This window comes from Erythrolamprus reginae, chromosome 2 (assembly GCF_031021105.1).
Source record: "Erythrolamprus reginae isolate rEryReg1 chromosome 2, rEryReg1.hap1, whole genome shotgun sequence".
Classification (NCBI taxonomy): Eukaryota; Metazoa; Chordata; class Lepidosauria; order Squamata; family Dipsadidae; genus Erythrolamprus; species Erythrolamprus reginae.
In genome coordinates, this window is record NC_091951.1 from 33257124 (window position 1) to 33274897 (window position 17774).

At 42.9% G+C, this 17774-nt stretch overlaps 1 protein-coding gene across 1 annotated transcript in view; it reads left to right on the forward strand.

Annotated features, from left to right (window-relative positions):
* The window catches only part of LOC139160142 (complement factor B-like), a 47716-nt gene extending 31924 nt beyond the window's left edge, over window positions 1–15792 (forward strand). The window contains exons 12-18 of the mRNA XM_070737718.1: window positions 2276–2387; window positions 3892–4036; window positions 5503–5582; window positions 6342–6460; window positions 8242–8374; window positions 11726–11775; window positions 15563–15792. Of these exons, the coding sequence (XP_070593819.1) occupies window positions 2276–2387; window positions 3892–4036; window positions 5503–5582; window positions 6342–6460; window positions 8242–8374; window positions 11726–11775; window positions 15563–15739 (816 nt within the window). The 3' untranslated portion in view covers window positions 15740–15792. The remainder of the gene's footprint in view (window positions 1–2275; window positions 2388–3891; window positions 4037–5502; window positions 5583–6341; window positions 6461–8241; window positions 8375–11725; window positions 11776–15562) is intronic.
* The last annotated feature ends 1982 nt before the right edge of the window (window positions 15793–17774 follow it).

The following is a 17774-nucleotide window of genomic DNA, read 5'->3' on the forward strand; positions in this document are numbered from 1 at the left end:
TGGGTGATGGGAATGATGAGAAGACTGATAGTAGTGCAGACTTAGGAAATAGTTTGACAGTTGTGAGGGAATTATTTGTTCAGTAGAGTGATGGTGTTTAGGGAAAAAAACTGTTCTTATATCTAGTTGTTCTTGTGTGCAGTGTGCTCTATAGCAGTGTTTCCCAACCTTGGCAACTTGAAGATATTTGGACTTCAACTCCCAGAATTCCCCAGCCAGGATTCGCTGGCTGGGGAATTCTGGGAGTTGAAGTCCAAATATCTTCAAGTTGCCAAGGTTGGGAAACACTGCTCTATAGTATCCTTTTGAAGGTAGAAGTTGAAAGAGTTTGTGTCCAGGATGTGAGGTGTCTATAAATATTTTCACAATCCTCTTTTGGCTATGCAGGTCCTGAATGGAATAAATGCAATAGCACTGCTTGACAGTGCTTTACAGCCCTTTCTAAGTGATTTACAGAGTTAGCATATTGCCCCCAACAATTTCGGTCCTCATTTTATCAACCTCGGAATGATGGAAGGCTGAGTCAACATTGAGCCTGGTGAGATTCAATCTGCCAAGTTGCAAGCAACTCGCAGTCAACAGATGTAGCCTGCAGTACTGCACTCTAACCACTGTGCTACCGCGACTCATCAGATACTTTTATTATGAGCATACAAATAGCATAAAAAGCATTTTAACCAAAATCAAGCCAATCCAGTAAAGATAACCAACAAATGTGACCAAAGAAAATATTGAAACAGAAATATGTATTCCATCCATGGAATGTAACAAGTTTACAAGACCATTTCTGTGAGCCGCCCTGAGTCTACAGAGAGGGGCGGCATACAAATTTAATTAATTAATTCATTCATTCATTCATTCATTTTTGGGCGGGCACCCAAAATGCAATATTCCATATTTCCAATAATGGAGAATATTTGTGGCTCAGGATTGAAATGGTCTGTAGTGCTCTCTCAGCTTGGCTGTGGTTTTTTTGCAGATGTTTCATTACCCAAACTAGGTATCAGTGCTAGTCCTGAGGCTGTTAATGTAGTTTGAGATTAGCACTGTTTGGGTAATGAAACATCTGCATGGAAACAACCAAGCTTAGAGAGTTCCAAGGACCACTTATTCTATATTTTAAATGCAGAATTTTGCACATAACTGCGTAGCAACAAAATGCCTGGCAGAATGCACTTTGCTCATGCTTCACCAATACAAGATATGGTGACATGTCTAAGAAGGAGCCCTTTCATTCAAAAATGCCCTCAAGATAGCAACATTTTCAGGAATCTGGTTTGCTTTCCTTAACTGTCTTCGTTGCTTTCTGTGATTGTCGGGTTGGTTCTAAGGCCCAACTCTGGGTTTCTCAAATTTGGCAATGTGCGCTGAAATTTGATGAAAAAGTTCACACTAGACATTTGGACAAGAGAACAGAAATGTTTATTTTATCTGGGTATACCAAAAGAGAATAAACAAGCATGGTACACTTCACAGGTTAATATACCTATTACAAGATCTCCCAATCCTACGCTAGTTAATCTAGCATGGTGGGTTACAACCTATCACAGAGGTACACACAATTCCTGCCTATATATGGTCTACATCCTGTTTCCTTTCTCCTAAAGATGAATAGTAACTTATTTGGTTTATCATATGCCCTAAACAGATACGAATTGGGTAAACAATCCCTTCCACAAGAGCAGCAGATGCTTATCTTCCTATAACAAAACTTAAACAACAAACACTTATCTTCTTAAATCAGAACCTAAAACAGCAGACACTGATCTTCTTAAAACAAAACCTAAACAGGAAACACTTATCTTCTTAAAGCAGAATTTAAACAGCAGACACTGTTCTTCTTAAAACAAAACTTAAACAGGAAACACAAATCTAAATGATAATAATAATAATAATCATCATCATCATCATCATCATCATCATAACTTATCTTCTTAAAGCAAAATTTAAACAGCAGACACTGATCTTCTTAAAACAAAACTTAAACTATTTTATACACAATGGACTTTTCCTTCAGCAACATGAAGATGAGTGGACTTCAACTCCCAGAATTCCTTAACCAGCATGGTTGGCTGAGGAATCCTGGGAGTTGAAGTCCGTGCATATTCAAGTTGCGGAAGTCGAGAAGCATTGTTATTATTAGATTTCTATGCCGCCCTGAGTCACTTTGAGAAGGGCGGCATAGAAATCTAATGAATGAATAAATAAATTGCTCTGAGGTAAGATTGTTGCTGCTCTCCATCATCCCAGGATGATTTCCACGTCTAAATTTTAGGAACCGCGGCAAGAAATCTGCAAGGGAGTCGTTGTCTCTGACCGGGACATCTTGACAGCAGCTCACTGCTTGGCCAGGGTTAATGGGATTGAAGACATCAGTGTCATCCTCGGTAAGCCAAATTCTCTCAAGAGCATGTAGATAGAAAAAAGAGGTGGGTTTCTAACTGGTTAAAAAAAATACTCGATTGCTTTGTTCTTGTACCATTTACAGTAAGCCATGATAGTTTAACACAGGGGTCCACAACCCTTGGTCCACGGCCCTAGCATTGGGAACTGGGCGTCACAAGCTGCATGCAAGTGCATAAGTGTGCAAATCTGCATTTGTGAAAGCAGCATTCATGCGCTCAAACCCATTCTATCAGCCAGCTCGTTGCTTGCTGCCATAGAATGGGGACAGTGATGGGCTCCTTACAGCAGTGTTTCCCAACCTTGGCAACTTGAAGCTATCTGGACTTCAACTCCCAGAATTCCCCAGCCAGCATTCTCTGGCTGGGGAATTCTGGGCGTTGAAGTCCAGATATCTTCAAGTTGCCAAGGTTGGGAAACACTGCCTTACAGGTATGGTCAGGTATGCAGAACCGATAGAAATTTTTTTTTTTTCCCCTTCTGGGCTCTGAGGAACTGCTGGGTTCTCTTTTGAAATACCGCAGTGCTGCTACAAAACTAGGAGGCTTCCTCATACTGATTCGGTATATTTCTCCTCACCAGTCCCTTCCCTTCCTTTCCTGTTAGGAGGGGGTGAGGTTGTTTCCCAGCCCAAATCAGGAGTGGGTTCCAACTTACCTCACAGCTGGTTGGCTCCGCCCCTCCCGCACCTCGTGGACGTGAGCATGAGCAGTAACGGAAAATCCAGAAAAAGATACCACCTCAAAAAAAAAACACCAAAATTCACAGCGGTTGAAATAAAAACACGGTTTTTGAGACTAGATGTGTGATTGTTACTGTCTCAGAAAGCCTTAGCTCCATAAATTTAAAGAAAAGTATACCACACATCACCAATGGTGCTGCTGGTTTTATTTATTTATTTATTAGAGTTGAAAGGGACCTTGCAGGTCATTAAGCCCAACCCCCTATTTAAGCAGGAAATCCTACAGCACCTCAGCCAAATGACCGTCCAATCTCCTTTTGGAAATGTCCAAAGTTGGGGAGTTCACAACCTCCACTGGAGGCCGTTCCACTAGTTGATTGCTCTGACCATCAGGAAGTTATTTCTAGGTTGAATCTCTCCTTGGTCACCTTCCAGCCGTTGTTCCTCGTCTGGCCCTCTGGTGCCCTGGAAAACAGCAAGATCCCTTCCTCTCTCTGGCAACCCCTCAAGTACCTGTAGACTGCTACCATGTCCCCCCGCCCTGGCCCTTCTTTTCTCTAGGCTATCTCTCTTCCTAAGTCTTGGTTTCCAGTCCCCTAATCATTTTGGTTGCTCTTTTCTGCACCTTCTCCAGAGTTTCTATGTCTCTTTTGAAGTGTGGTGACCAGAACTGAATGCAGTACTCCAGATGTGGTCTGACCAGGGTGTTATGATTCATAGAGCTGGTTTAACATTTAATGGCCTCCATCATCGGAAAAGGTTTCCAAGAAGTTCCCATCCCCTTTCTCTCTCTCTCTCCCCTCCAGGAACCACCAATTTTTCAGTAGCTGAAATCCGACACCACCCAGAATCCAATAGTCAGAAAGTGAAAAGCAAGGGCACCCCAGAGTTCTTCGATTATGATGTTGCTCTCATCAAACTCAAAGCAAAGCAACTTCCATCCTTTGCAAGGTGAGCACTCCCTTTATGGCACTCGGTGCCCAAAAGGTTCTCCAGCACTGGTCTAAGCTAAGGTTAACGCATATGTCCTTGCTCTCTTTAACTTCTGGGTAATCTTCGGTATAGGTCACACCTGGGGTGGGCAAAAACAGCTTCCCCAACTCCCCGGAGATCCTCTGAAAGCCAGAAATGGCCTGTTTCCCCACTTCTAGTGGGCCTGCTAGGCTCGTGTTTTTGCCCTCCTAAGGCTTCCCTGGAGCCAGGGGAGTGTAAAAACACCCTCCCACATTCCCCTGTAGGCTCTCTGGAAGCCAAAAATGCCCTCCCAGAGCCTCTGTGCAAGCCAAAAATCAGTTGATCAGCCCATACATGCACATTGGAGCTGAACTAGGGCACCCGTGCCATAGGTTCGCTATCTCTGGTATAGGTAGTCCTCAAGATTCAACTTTTCGTTTAGTGACTATTCAAAGTTAACAAGCGGCTCTGAAAAAACGGACTTGAAAAGAAAGATTTTTTTTTATTGTTTGACGCATATCCCTTGTTCTGCCAGGCTCTCTGATAGGAGGCTCCCGAAAATTCAAGGGTACAAATTTCAGACATACACACATTTGAAAATTCAAAACAATGTCCTTTACCACAAAATTCAAAATAAACAAAGCACTTTTTTTGTATTGCAAAGAGCACTCTTCCCAAAACAACCGGGTAGTCTGTACAATTTCCCCTAATTTATTTATTATTTATTTATTTATTGGATTTGTATGCCGCCCCCTCCGTAGACTCGGGGCGGCTAACAACAGTAATAAAAAACAGCATGTAAATCCAATACTAAAACAACTAAAAAACCCTTATTGTAAAACCAAACATACCAAGCAATCATTAAGTACTTAGCTAGCAGCTGTGAAGAAACTTCACGCCCCTTCTTCTTCCAATGAAGTGAGACACGCACACACGTTGCTCTGCTTTGGTTTCAAAGGCATGAAAAAGCAACAAAGTCCAGCAACACAAGATTCCTGACGAACTCCAATCAGATATTCTTCCACAACAGCCAAACCCACATGCTGCTATTTATAGCAGCAGCCCTAATTACTGGAGCCCCACCCAAACACAGGTGGCCTCCCTTATTTCCTGTAATATGTTCTTACTTGGTCTCTTCTACGCATAATTCTGCGCTCGCGTGGGTCCAAAATGTCATCATCTGAATCAAGGGAAGATTAGGGAGATTGACTGCCTGGGCTGTGTGCCAAGCCCTCCTCTGCCGAGTCACTCCCACCTTCTTCTTCGTCCGAGGAAACTAAACTCTGAACTGATTCTGTTGGCAATAACACAGGCCTGTGACATGTTGAATTTTCCCCTGCATCCACCTCCCCATTCCCTGGGGCAGGAGCTGGGCCAGAGCAACCACAACATCCCTAATTAGATGATGTGGATGAGAGACATTGTAATGATCCCTGTCCTTTCTCATATCCCACTTCCAATAGGCCAGTCTGCTTACCGTGCACAATAGAAACCACTCGGATTCTGAGAAAGCCACATCCACAGACCACATGCAAAGATCACGGTAAGAGAAACCTAGGTTTTCAATTCTCAGTAGCATAACAAAGTAGCAGAACAAAGATTTTTTTTATTGGCTGGAGAATTCTGGGAGCTGGAATCCACAAGTCTTAAAGTTACCAAGTTTGGGGATCCCCAATGATGGGCTCCTACAGGTACAGTCAGGTAGGCAGAACCAGTAGAAAAATTTTGGCCAGGTATCTAGAATCGGTAGGAAAAAAATTGATTTTTTTTCTTTTTTTCCTTTCTGAGCTCTGAGTATGTTTTTCCTATCACAGTAAATGAGGTTGAATGTGTATACTGTAATTTTAGAAGAGCTGTCCGTGCGTGTTTATATTGTAGATAATGTATATTTTTGTGTGTCTGTGTGTAATATGTATGTGCACATATGGCATATATACATAAAATTAAATAGTATATTTTGGATATTCAGTAATAGTAAATAGATAGGGAAATTGTATCTCTTTGAAGCGAGGAGACGCCAGGCACCCTAACCCAAACTTTTGGCCAGGTACGCAGAATCGGTAGAAAAGTGACGTCAAGTTGGCCACCTTTAAGCCAGTCACATGACCTTTAAGCCACCCCCTGGTCACATGATTGTCAAGCGACTCCCACCTGGTCACATGGCCAGCAAGCCACACCCACAAAATAAGCCACCGCCACAGTATGGTAGTAAATTTTTTTGCAGCCCTTCACTGGGGACTCCTGTTACAATTAACATTTCATCCTGTTTTACAGTTTTTGTTTCTTCTTCTTCTTTTTCTAGAGGAAGAACTCCTGTATGCTGGAAATATTCCTTCTCTTTTCATCTCCCCCTGCGAATACAGCAGTGGCCAGAAAACTGGATTGCTCCAGAGAAATGTGTTGGTCAAGAATGGAGAAAAGGTGCTAACAGGGGACTAACTTTGAGTGAAGGCAACTTACATCATTAGTAGTTCAGCAACAGCAATGGGTTTGTTATTGTGCACAGATAGTCCTCGACTTACGAACATTCGTTTAACAACCATTCAAAGTTACGACAGTCCTAAAGGGACCGAGGACCAATCTTCGCTCTTAAAACTGTTTGCAGAATCCTGTGGTCAATTTGAGACCTTGGCAGTTGACAGCCATTTATGATGGTTGCAACACACCAGGGCCATGTGATCTCCATTTGTGACTGGCCCAACAGTTTTCCAACAATCAAAATCAATGGGGGAATCCAAATTCTTCATTTAACCACCATGGCAAAATAGGTTGTAAAATCAGGCATGACTCAATGTCATTAGCAAAGGATGTTCCAGCCCCAATTATGGTCATAAGTTGAGGACTAGCTACTGTATTTTTCAAAGCATGACACACCTTTTAACCTTCCAAAAGAGGGTGAAAACTTGGGTGTGTCTTATACATCAAATGTAGCCCCAGCCAGCCAGCCCCACCCTTTGGCCTCTGCCTTCCAGCATTTTACCTGCTTGCAGCAAACAGAACAGAGCTTATTAAGCCAAGCAACTGATAATCAGTTTCCCGACCCTCAGTTGATTTGAGGCTGCATGATTGAGGCTGCAGGCAGGCAGCCCACCTGCTAAACTGAACGTGAAATTAAAACTGCAAGAAGGCAAAATGCTGGGCGGTAGAGGCAGAGACAGAATTTTATTTTCTTGTGCTAGTCAAACTGCTGAAAATGGATACAAGGAGGTAAGTCAATAATTATAAATGTCTATAGAATGTTCAAATTATTAGACTTATTTTTAAAGATTGCTTTATTATTGTTCTAGACAACTTAGTGAAATGAAGAAGCTTTTTAAAATAAATGTTTGATCTGAAGAGGCTCCTTCTGTTTCTTCTTCTAAATAACAGAGAATAATGTATACTTCCAGAAAGCCACATCAATTTTAACAGCAAGTATAATCTGAATTGTAACAGTGTCCTGTTTTGCTATTAAGATAATGCAGCTGAGTTAAACCCTGACTTAGTCATGTATGGAGTAGATAGAAACATAGAAGACTGATGGCAGAAAAAGACCTCATGACCTATCTAGTCTGCCCTTATACTAGTTTTGTATTTTATCTTAGGATTGATATATGTTTATCCCAGGCATGTTTAAATTCAGTTACTATGGATTTACCAACCACGTCTGCTGGAAGTTTGTTCCAAGCATCTACTACTCTTTCAGTAAAATAATATTTTCTCATGTTGCTTTTGATCTTTTTAAATAATTGGTAGGAATTAGTGTGATCACATTTAAGAAAACTGTCATAATGTACATTTCTCCAATTCTTTGCTATTTCTATGAATCAGGCACACATGCACAGAAATACACAGCAAGCAGTGTATATAATCTGTGCTGTTTGCTGCTTTCTGGGAGGAAAATTGCTGGGAGGCAGAGGCAGAATTTTTCTCCCTTGTTTTCCTCCCTCAAAAGGAAGGTGTGTCTTATACTCTGGTGCATCTTATGCTGTGAAAAATATAGTACATTGCAAAGTCCTGCTATCAATGTCACATAAGTAACAAACCTATTTCCAGATCCTCTTTCCCCAGCCTGCTTCACTCAAAATATGTTGTCATTATAGCTATCAGAGTTTCCTAACAACCATCATGGCTCACGTCCGGAAGATGGCTGGGTTCAACAGCTTCAGGACCTTCTGGATGTTTCTGTTATATTAAACCCATGTCTCTATTTCTCTTTTCAGAAAATGGCTTGCAATCTGGATGCTGAAAAAGCCAAACAATATGAGAATGTTACAGATATCTCAGAGGTGGTGGATGAACACTTTCTTTGCACAGGAGGCATTTACCCGCAAGTGGACCCCAATGTTTGTTCGTGTAAGGAGAATTGGCCCTAAATCTTATGAGGTTGTGAGTTTGACCCTAGGGGTGGGGCATGTGACCCCAGTGTTTTTATGCACCGAATAGTAGCCCACAGCACAGAGCAGGAGATATGAAGTACACATAACAAATCCTTAAGAGACTGTGTTGGTTATGACCTATAAAGTCCTTCATGGCATCGGGCCAGATTATCTCAGTGACCGCCTTCTGCTGCACGAATCCCAGCGACCAGTTAGGTCCCAAAGAATGGGCCTTCTCCGGGTCCCGTCAACTAAACAATGTCAGTTGGCGGGGCCCAGGGGAAGAGCCTTCTCTGTGGCGGCCCCGACCCTCTGGAACCAACTGCCCCCAGAGATTAGAATAGCCCCCACCCTCCTTGCCTTTCGTAAGTTCCTCAAAACCCACCTCTGCCATCAGGCATGGGGGAATTAAGATAAGCTTTCCCCCTAGGCTTCTACAATTTATGCATGGTATGTTTGTATGTATGATTGGTTTTATAACAAGAGTTTTTAGCTGTTGTAGTATTGGATTTTTACATTCTGTTTTTTGTCACTGTTGTTAGCCGCCCCGAGTCCACGGAGAGGGGCGGCATACAAATCCAATAAATAAATAAATAAATAAAGACACCATTGAAAAATATTTAACAGGAATGAAAAGAAAGGAGGAGAGAGACGGAGATAATGAGACAAACCTAAGTATCCCAAAAGCTAAGACGAGGATATATGACAAAGCGTATGTAGCGATTGCCTTCACTGTGACTACGGTGGGAGATGAGGAAAGACTGGGATGTTTACTGTGTGTAAAAATGTTGACAGCAAACAGCATGAAGCCAAATAAATTAAGTACATCACTTAAACACTTTATTTGTTTGTTTGTTTGTTTGTTTGTTTGTTTGTTTGTTTGTTTGTTTGTTTGTCAAACAATTATAGGGTGATAATTTGTACATATTAAACATTAGATAAGTAATGATAAAAAGTAACAAAAGAAGACAATAGGACAGGGACGGTAGGCACAGTGGTGCGCTTATGCACACCCCTTACAGACCTCTTAGGAAGGAGGAGAGGTCAATTGTAGATAGTCTAAGGTTAAAGGTTTTGGGGTTAGGAGTAGAAACCACAGAATCAGGTAGTGCATTCCAGGCGTTGATTACTCTGTTGCTGAAGTCGTATTTTTTGCAGTCAAGTTTGGAGCGGTTGACATTTAGTTTAAATCGATTTCGTGCTCGTGTGTTGTTGCGGTTGAAGGTGAAGTAGTCGTTAACAGGGAGGACATTTTGATATATGATTTTATGAACTATAATTAAGTCGGAACGGAGACGACGGAGTTGTAAGTTGTCTAAACCAAGAATTTCAAATCTGGTGGAGTAAGGTATTTTGTTGTGAGAAGAGGAATGAAGGACTCTTCTTGTGAAATATTTCTGGACTCTCTCAATTGTGTTGATTTACACCCTAATCTCACTGATAAATGTGAGTTTCTTGAGTTTCTTCAGTAAAAATATGCCCAATATTACAAACAATCATCCCGGCAGAGAGTTGGAGGGCACAAAATGTTTCCTTCTTCCGGGGGACAGGGGTGAGGGGATAAAAGAAAATAATTGAGAAGCACTGCTTTAATTGGAATTAAGTGTCTTGTGTCAAATCCTAGGGAAAGATTCATGAGATCCAGGCAGTTCAAGTGTGTATAAAGGTTTATTTATACCAGCAGCCGATAAGGTCCCCCAGAGTTGGCCTTCTCCGGGTCCCATCGACCAAACAATGTTGTTTGGCGGGCCCCAGGGGAAGAGCCTTCTCTGTGGCGGCCCCGGCCCTCTGGAATCAACTCCCCCCAGAGATTAGAGTGGCCCCCACCCTCCTTGTCTTTCGCAAATTACTCAAGACCCACCTTTGTTGCCAGGCATGGGGGAGTTAGGATATTCCTTCCCCTAGGCCATTACAAGTTATGTATGGTATGTTTGTGTGTATGTTTGGTTTTTATAATAAGGGTTTTTAGTTGTTTTATTAAATTGGATTATTACATGTTGTTTTTTATCATTGTTGTTAGCCGCCCCAAGTCTGCGGAGAGGGGCGGCATACACATCCAATTAATAATAATAATAATAATAATAATAATAATAATAATGCAAGATTAAGCTCTCTACATGAATCTGACCAACCGACCGTTAAGAGAAATGAGCGGGAGATAAGAGAGGCATTCAAGGTGGGGTGGACTTAGATCTCTTGTGGCACTCAGGGACTCATGATGTACGACATATTTGATTCCTCCATTGAGCTCAGTCCAGCATTGAGCGCCTGACAAGAAAAAGAGAGATAGATAATTATCTAATTAAACTTTGCGGAGAAAATGTATTACCATGCCGTTTCCAAGACTAAATAAGGCAAGCTAACTTACTTAAGCATAATTTTAAAAATTCAGGTCAATCCTAGGATGGTAGCGATTGGCAGAGGGATGTTCTGCAAGTCTGCATCCCTTGAATAGTGTGTCGTCTTCACATAGAATTGGAAGGGACCTTGGAGGTCTTCTAGTCCAATCCCCTGTCCATGGCAAGAGATCCTATATCAGTGATGGCGAACCTATGGCACAGGTGGCACAGGTGGCACACAGAGCCATATCTGCTGGCACATGAGCAGTTACTCTAGTACAGTGTTTCCCAACCTTGGCAACTTGAAGATATCTGGACTTCAATTCCCAGAATTCCCCAGCCAGCGAATGCTGGGAGTTGAAGTCCAGATATCTTCAAGTTGCCAAGGTTGGGAAACGCTGCTCTAGTATATGCTGCTTGTATCGCCTGAAGGTTCTGGGAGGGCATTTTCGGCTTCCAGAGAGTCTCTGGGGGGATGGGGGAGGGTATTTCTGCCTCTAGAGCCTGGGGAGGGCGAAAAATGGGCCTACTGGGCCCACCAGAGTTTGGGAAATGGGCTGTTTCTGGCTTCCAGAAGGCCTCCAGAGAGGGCAGGGAAGGCCATTTTCGCCATCCCTAGGCATTGAATTATGGGTATGGGCATTCACGCATGTACGATAGCACACGCACACTTGCCTTCGGCACCCAAAGGAAAAAAGGTTCGCCATCACTGTCCTATGCCATTTCTGATTTTGGGGGGGCCTTGATGGGATGGATAAATGTGATCATAGAAAGAACAGAAGAGAATAATAGATAGATAACATGCTGGAATCCTCACAAAGAATTTTGAAACACAGCTTCCTACTCACTTGAGCTGTGGAAGTCACAGAAGGAACATTAACAATCCCATCCTTCTTCATTATTACTTCATAAAATGAGAAATGTTTTTTTGCTGGTGCCTGCAATCCAGCCAACTCCTTGGCTAACCTCCTTTCTTCTCTTGGTTGCAGATGATTCCGGTGGGCCTCTCCTCATTCAGAGAAGGCTACGTTACATCCAGGTGAGTGGTTACTTGAGCCAAACCCAGCCTCTTCTTCTCAGCCAAATAGACCAACATTCCAACCTTCAAATGTAACTGGAAACCCGTTTCCTAAAACCATTAGTTAAGAGGGAAGATATAACCTACAGCAGTGGCGAACCTATGGTACAGGTGCCAAAGGTGGCATGTGGAACCCTATCTGCTGGTACACGAGCCGTTGCCCCAGCTCAGCTCCAACATGCATGTTTGTGCCAGTCAGCTGATTTTTGGCTTGCACAAAGGCTCTTGGAGGGCGTTTTTGGCTTCCAAAGAGCCTCCAGGGGGATAGGGAAAAAGTGTTTTTACCCTCTCCTAGCTTCAGGGAAGCCAATGGAGCCTGGTGAGGGCGAAACCTGAGCCTACTGGGCCCACCAGAAGTTGGAAAACAGTCAGTTTTTGGCTTCCAGGGGTCTGCGGGGGGAGGTGTTTTCGCCCTCCCCAGGCATTGAATTATGGATGTGGGTACTCACATTTGCATGATAGCACATTTTTTATTGATTAATTTCTTTTGTCCATTGCACAATGAGAGTTATAATGGATATACATATAGTAAATATATAATGAAGGTTATAGAGGATATACTCATAGTAAAATATATCTAAGAAAGAAGAGAAGAAATAGGAATAAAATATATCAGTGAAAGAATAAAATAAATATAGGAAAGAAGAATGGTATAGGAGATATAGGAGAGCAATAGGACAGGGGACGGAAGGCACTGTAGTGCACTTATGTGCACACCCCCTACTGACCTCTTAGGAATCTGGAAAGGTCAACCGTGGATAGTCTAAGGGTAAAGTGTTGGGGGTTTGGGATTGACACTAAAGAGTCCAGCAATGAGTTCCACGCTTTGACAACTCGGTTACTGAAGTCGTATTTTTTACAGTCAAGTTTGGAGCAGTTAATATTAAGTTTAAATCTGTTGTGAGCTCTTGTGTTGTTGTACACACGCTTTTTCAGCACCCGAGGAAAAAAAGGTTCGCCATCCCAGACCTACAGCATTACTATTTGGGGACCCAAGAGAACTATGGGCAGACATATTGGTGGATGAACGAAAATGTTATATATGACTACCAACACATGGCAACTCCAAATCTCAACTAGCAAATGCTCTATCCTACACATTAGGAAAAAGAATCTGAACTCCAAATACGAACTGTATAATCAAATTATTACAGATAATCCCCACTCGGTTAAAGACCTCGGTATACTAACAACAAAAGATTTAAGTGCCAAAGCCCACTGCAACAACATAGCCAAGAAGGCTTCAAGAGTTGTAAACCTAATCCTATGTAGCTTCTGCTCTGGCAATCTCACACTACTTACCAGAGCTTACAAAACATTTGCCAGACCCATCCTCGAATACAGCTCATCCGTTTGGAACCCATATCGCATCTCAGACATCAACACCCTTGAAAATGTCCAAAGATACTTCACCAGAAGAGCCCTTCACTCCTCCACTCAAAACAGAATACCCTACGAGACTAGACTTTCAATCCTGGGCCTAGAAAGCTTAGAACTAAGACGCCTCAAACAAGATCTAAGTATTGCCCACAAGATCATATGCTGCAACGTCCTGCCTGTCGGCGACTACTTCAGCTTCAACCACAACAACACAAGAGCACACAACAGATTTAAACTTAATATTAACCGCTCCAAACTTGACTGTAGAAAATATGACTTCAGTAACCGAGTTGTCGAAGTGTGGAACTCATTACCGGACTCCGTAGTGTCATCCCCAAACCCCCAACACTTTACCCTTAGATTATCCACGGTTGACCTATCCAGATTCCTAAGAGGTGAGTAAGGGGCGAGTACAAGTGCACTAGAGTGCTTTCCGTCCCCTGTCCTATTGCTCTCCTATATCTCCTATACCTTTCTTCTATTCCTATATCTCTTCTTCTATTATTTCATTGATATATATCTTCTTTTCTATTCTTTCATAGATATATTTTACTATGAGCATCTCCTCTATAATCTTCATCATGTATTTTTTTTATATATATATAAATATATATACCCACTAAAACCCTCATTGTGTATTGGACAAAATAAATAAATACCTACTGAACTACGCTTTTTTCTCACTGGAGCAGTGTTTTTCAAACTTGGCAGCTTCAAGATAGCAATAGCAATATCACTTAGACTTATACACCGCTTCACAGTGCTTTAAGCGGTTTAGAATCAGCATTTTACCCCCAACAATCTGGGTTCTCCTTTTGCCGACTTTGGAAGGATGGAAGGATGAGTCATCCTTGAGCCTGGTGAGATTTGAACCGCCAAATTGCTGGCAGTCAGCAGAAGTAGCCTGCAGTACTGCCTTTGAAGCACTGTGCCACGTTGTCTCTTCAATGGGTGGACTTCAATTCCCAGAATTCCCTAAACCAGTGCTCCAAGATTTCTGGGAATTCTCACCAAGACATTGCCAAGTTTGGAAAACACTGTACTGGAGTCACCGTTCCCCGTAAGCTGCGCCGGTGAGCAGTCGCGCACCCCCCAAATACCCCCCGCACACCCTTTTCCACGGGTGCGCGCTCCCATCCCCCTGCCAGCCCACGGGAGGGGGGCGGGGAGGCGCGGCCGCCCCTGCCTCCCCACCGTGCCTCCGGCCCCCTCTCGCCCCTGGCTTCTTGGCTCTGCCCCACGCTCGCCCAATCCGCCCCCTCTCCTCCTCCACTGCCTCCTGCCTTGGCGCGCGACTTCTCCCATGGCGGCGGCTGCGAGACGAAAGCGCTGCCAGCCAGGGGGCTGCAAGAGAGTGCTTTCTCCGCCGGCTTCAGGAATGCCCGCCCCGCCCCTCTCGCAGCCCCTTCGCTGGGAGCGCTTTCATCCCAGACTTCCAGCAAGCGGGCTGCAGTAGAGGCAGGGCAGGCGTTCCCGAAGGGCAGGGTGATCAGCTGTGAGGCGGAGCTCCGGAACTGAGGCACCGATGGCGAGAGGGCTAGGAGAAAGCGCTCTCGTAGCCCCCTCACTGTCGGTGCCTCAGTTCCGGAGCTCCGCCTCACAGCTGATCACCCTGCCCTTCGGGAACACCTGCCCTGCCTCTACTTGTGCCGCTGCTAAGAGAGAGAGAGAAAGGGGGGGAGAGAGAGATAGCAAGAGAGAGAAGAGAAAGAAAGAAAGAGAGATAGGAAGAAAGAAAGAGTGAGAAAGAGAGAGATGAAAGGGGGAGAGAGAACTAGCAAGAGAGAGAAGAGAAAGAAAGCAAGAGAGATAGAAAGAAAGAGTGAGAAAGAAAGAAAGAAATAGAGAGAGAGAAAGAGGGAGAGAGAAAGAGCAAGAGGGGGAGAGAGAAATGACTCTTGAATTAAAGCATATGGTAAAAAGCACCCAAAAAATATCAGAGGAAAAAAAACCCCAGCTGTGTGTGTGTGTGTGTGTGTGTGTGTGAACTCTTGAACCATTTCCAATAGCTCACCTCTAATTTGAAATGGTTCAAGAGTTCACACACACACACACACACACACACACACACACACACACAAGGGGGGAGGAGACAGGGATGGAAAAAGAGAAGATAATAATAGTAATAGATTTTGGTTTTGTTTTATTATTAATTTCTTTTAATTAAAAAAGGGGATTTTTTTCTTATTTATTTATTTATTTATTTATTTATTTATTTATTTTTCTATGCCGCCCAGTCCCAAAGGGACTGTCGCTCAGACACTATACTTTTCTGCCCACACCGGGAAAAAAATAGAGGGAACATTGACTGGAGTCTGTCAAGTTTTACAGCCACAATTCTTTCTTCATCTTGTCTCTCCTTCTGTAGTTGGGAGTGATCAGCTGGAGCGTGGTTGACACTTGCGAAGGCAGTGGATCATTATCGTGCGACTCGGAGCCTGTAGAGAAACCGCCCGTCCCTTACGCCAGAGATTTCCACATCAACATCTTCAAAATTTTACCTTGGCTCAAGGAGCAATTGGGGACAGAGGTGGAGTTCTTGTAGATTTGCTTTTCTCCTTGCTTTTGTTTTGAATAAACGGATCGAGTATTTCCCAATCCCTAGAACTGAATGCAATATTAATAATTGTGTATTAAATGCCAGGCGAGAAAGGAGGTACACAGTTGTTTTGGCCCTAATTGTGACATTTTTTTTAAGCATTTCATTTTTAAAAAAATTCTCAATTTCAGGAAACGAACATTGAAGAGTAGCAGTAATGATACCCTTTACAAAACAAAATTGAATTATTAAAAGTGCAGATGCTAAGTTAAACTCCACCAAGAGGCTTCTACCTGAAGTGCAATTTGTATTGTGCACATGACAGTTGTTTCTCAAAAATAACTATCTTTTTAACCTTTTCTGCCTATCTGTCTGTCTGTCTGTCTGTCTGTCTATCATCTTTCTATGTACTGTATCTATCTATCTTTCTATCTTTCTTTCTTTCTATCTATCTATCTATCTATCTATCTATCTCCCTCCCTCCCTCCCTATCTATCTATCTATCTATCTATCTATCTATCTATCTATCTATCTATCTATCTATCTACCTATCTATCTCTATCTATCTATCTATCTCCCTCCCTATCTATCTATCTATCTATCTATCTATCTATCTAATCTATCTACTACCTCCCTCCCTCCCTATCTATCTATCTATCTATCTATCTATCTATCTATCTATCTATCTATCTATCATCTACCTACCTACCTATCTAATCTATCTATCTCCCTCCCTCCCTCCCTATCTATCTATCTATCTATCTATCTATCTATCATCTATCTATCTATCTATCTCCCTCCCTCCCTCCCTCCCTATCTATCTATCTACTACCTACCTACCTACCTACCTACCTATCTCCCTCCCTCCCTCCCTATCTATCTATCTAATCTATCTACTACCTACCTACCTACCTACCTATCTATCTATCTGTATTATCCACCCATCCATCCTCTATCTCTATTATCCACCCATCTCTATTATCTATCTATCCATCCATCTTCCACCTTGTTACAAATAACGTAAGGTAGCAAACATATTTAATGCATCTTCTTCCCATTTTCCACCTGTGAGGTGGGTTGGGCCGAGAGAGAGCGCGACTGGCTAAAGTAGACATTCACGGCTAAGGTAGACTTCAAGTCACCGTCTCTTCGGGCCAGGTTTGCAGAAACTTCCTGTATTTGCTTTACCAATTACCTTTTTTATCTTTCAATGAATTAAAATAAATATTTGTTAGCGTTCATAAGAGTTCTCAGCAACTGTTGGTAGAACAACAAGGTAGACCGAACGTAAGAAACCGAATAGGGTGTAGGATGAGAAATGTTTATTGGAACAGCTGAACAAACAGAAATCTTGCAAGTTTGAATGGACTTCCCTCGCCCCTCACTTTCATCTTCCTGAGAAATTGAGGGGCTTGGCTTAGGTGTATTCCCACATTACTTCCTTGGTCTGTTACAGTACATTGCTAGATACTCTCCCATCTGAGCTATTCCCTCTGCCCTTTACACTAATTCTCTTTGCTTTGTATCAAGGACAGGATTCTTCCAATTGTCAGGCCCAATGCTATCGCAAAGCTCACCCACCATTAAAAAAAATCTGCATCCATATTTTAACATTTCTCCACCTATTTCCTCTTAGCATTTCTCAACACTCTTGACAGGAATCTATTATAGGCAGTCCTTGACTTACCTCCGTTAACCGAGCCCAAAGTTTCCGTTGCTAAGCGAGGTTTGGCCCACTTTTACGACCTTTCTTGACACCGGTTAAGGGAATCACCACCGTAGTCAAGTTAGTAACGCGGTTGTTACGTGAATCTGGCTTCCCCGCTGCTTTTGCGCTTGTCTGAAGGTTGTGAAAGGGGATTGTGTGACCCCAAGACACTGCAACTACCATAAGTACGAACCAGCAACCAAATTTTGATCATAGGATCATGGGAATGCTGCCACTGTCACAAAAGTGTTGAAAACGGTCATAAGTTACTCTTCCCACTCCCCCCCTCGCTCCCGTTTTGCTGTTGTTAACTTCGAACAATCACTAAATGAA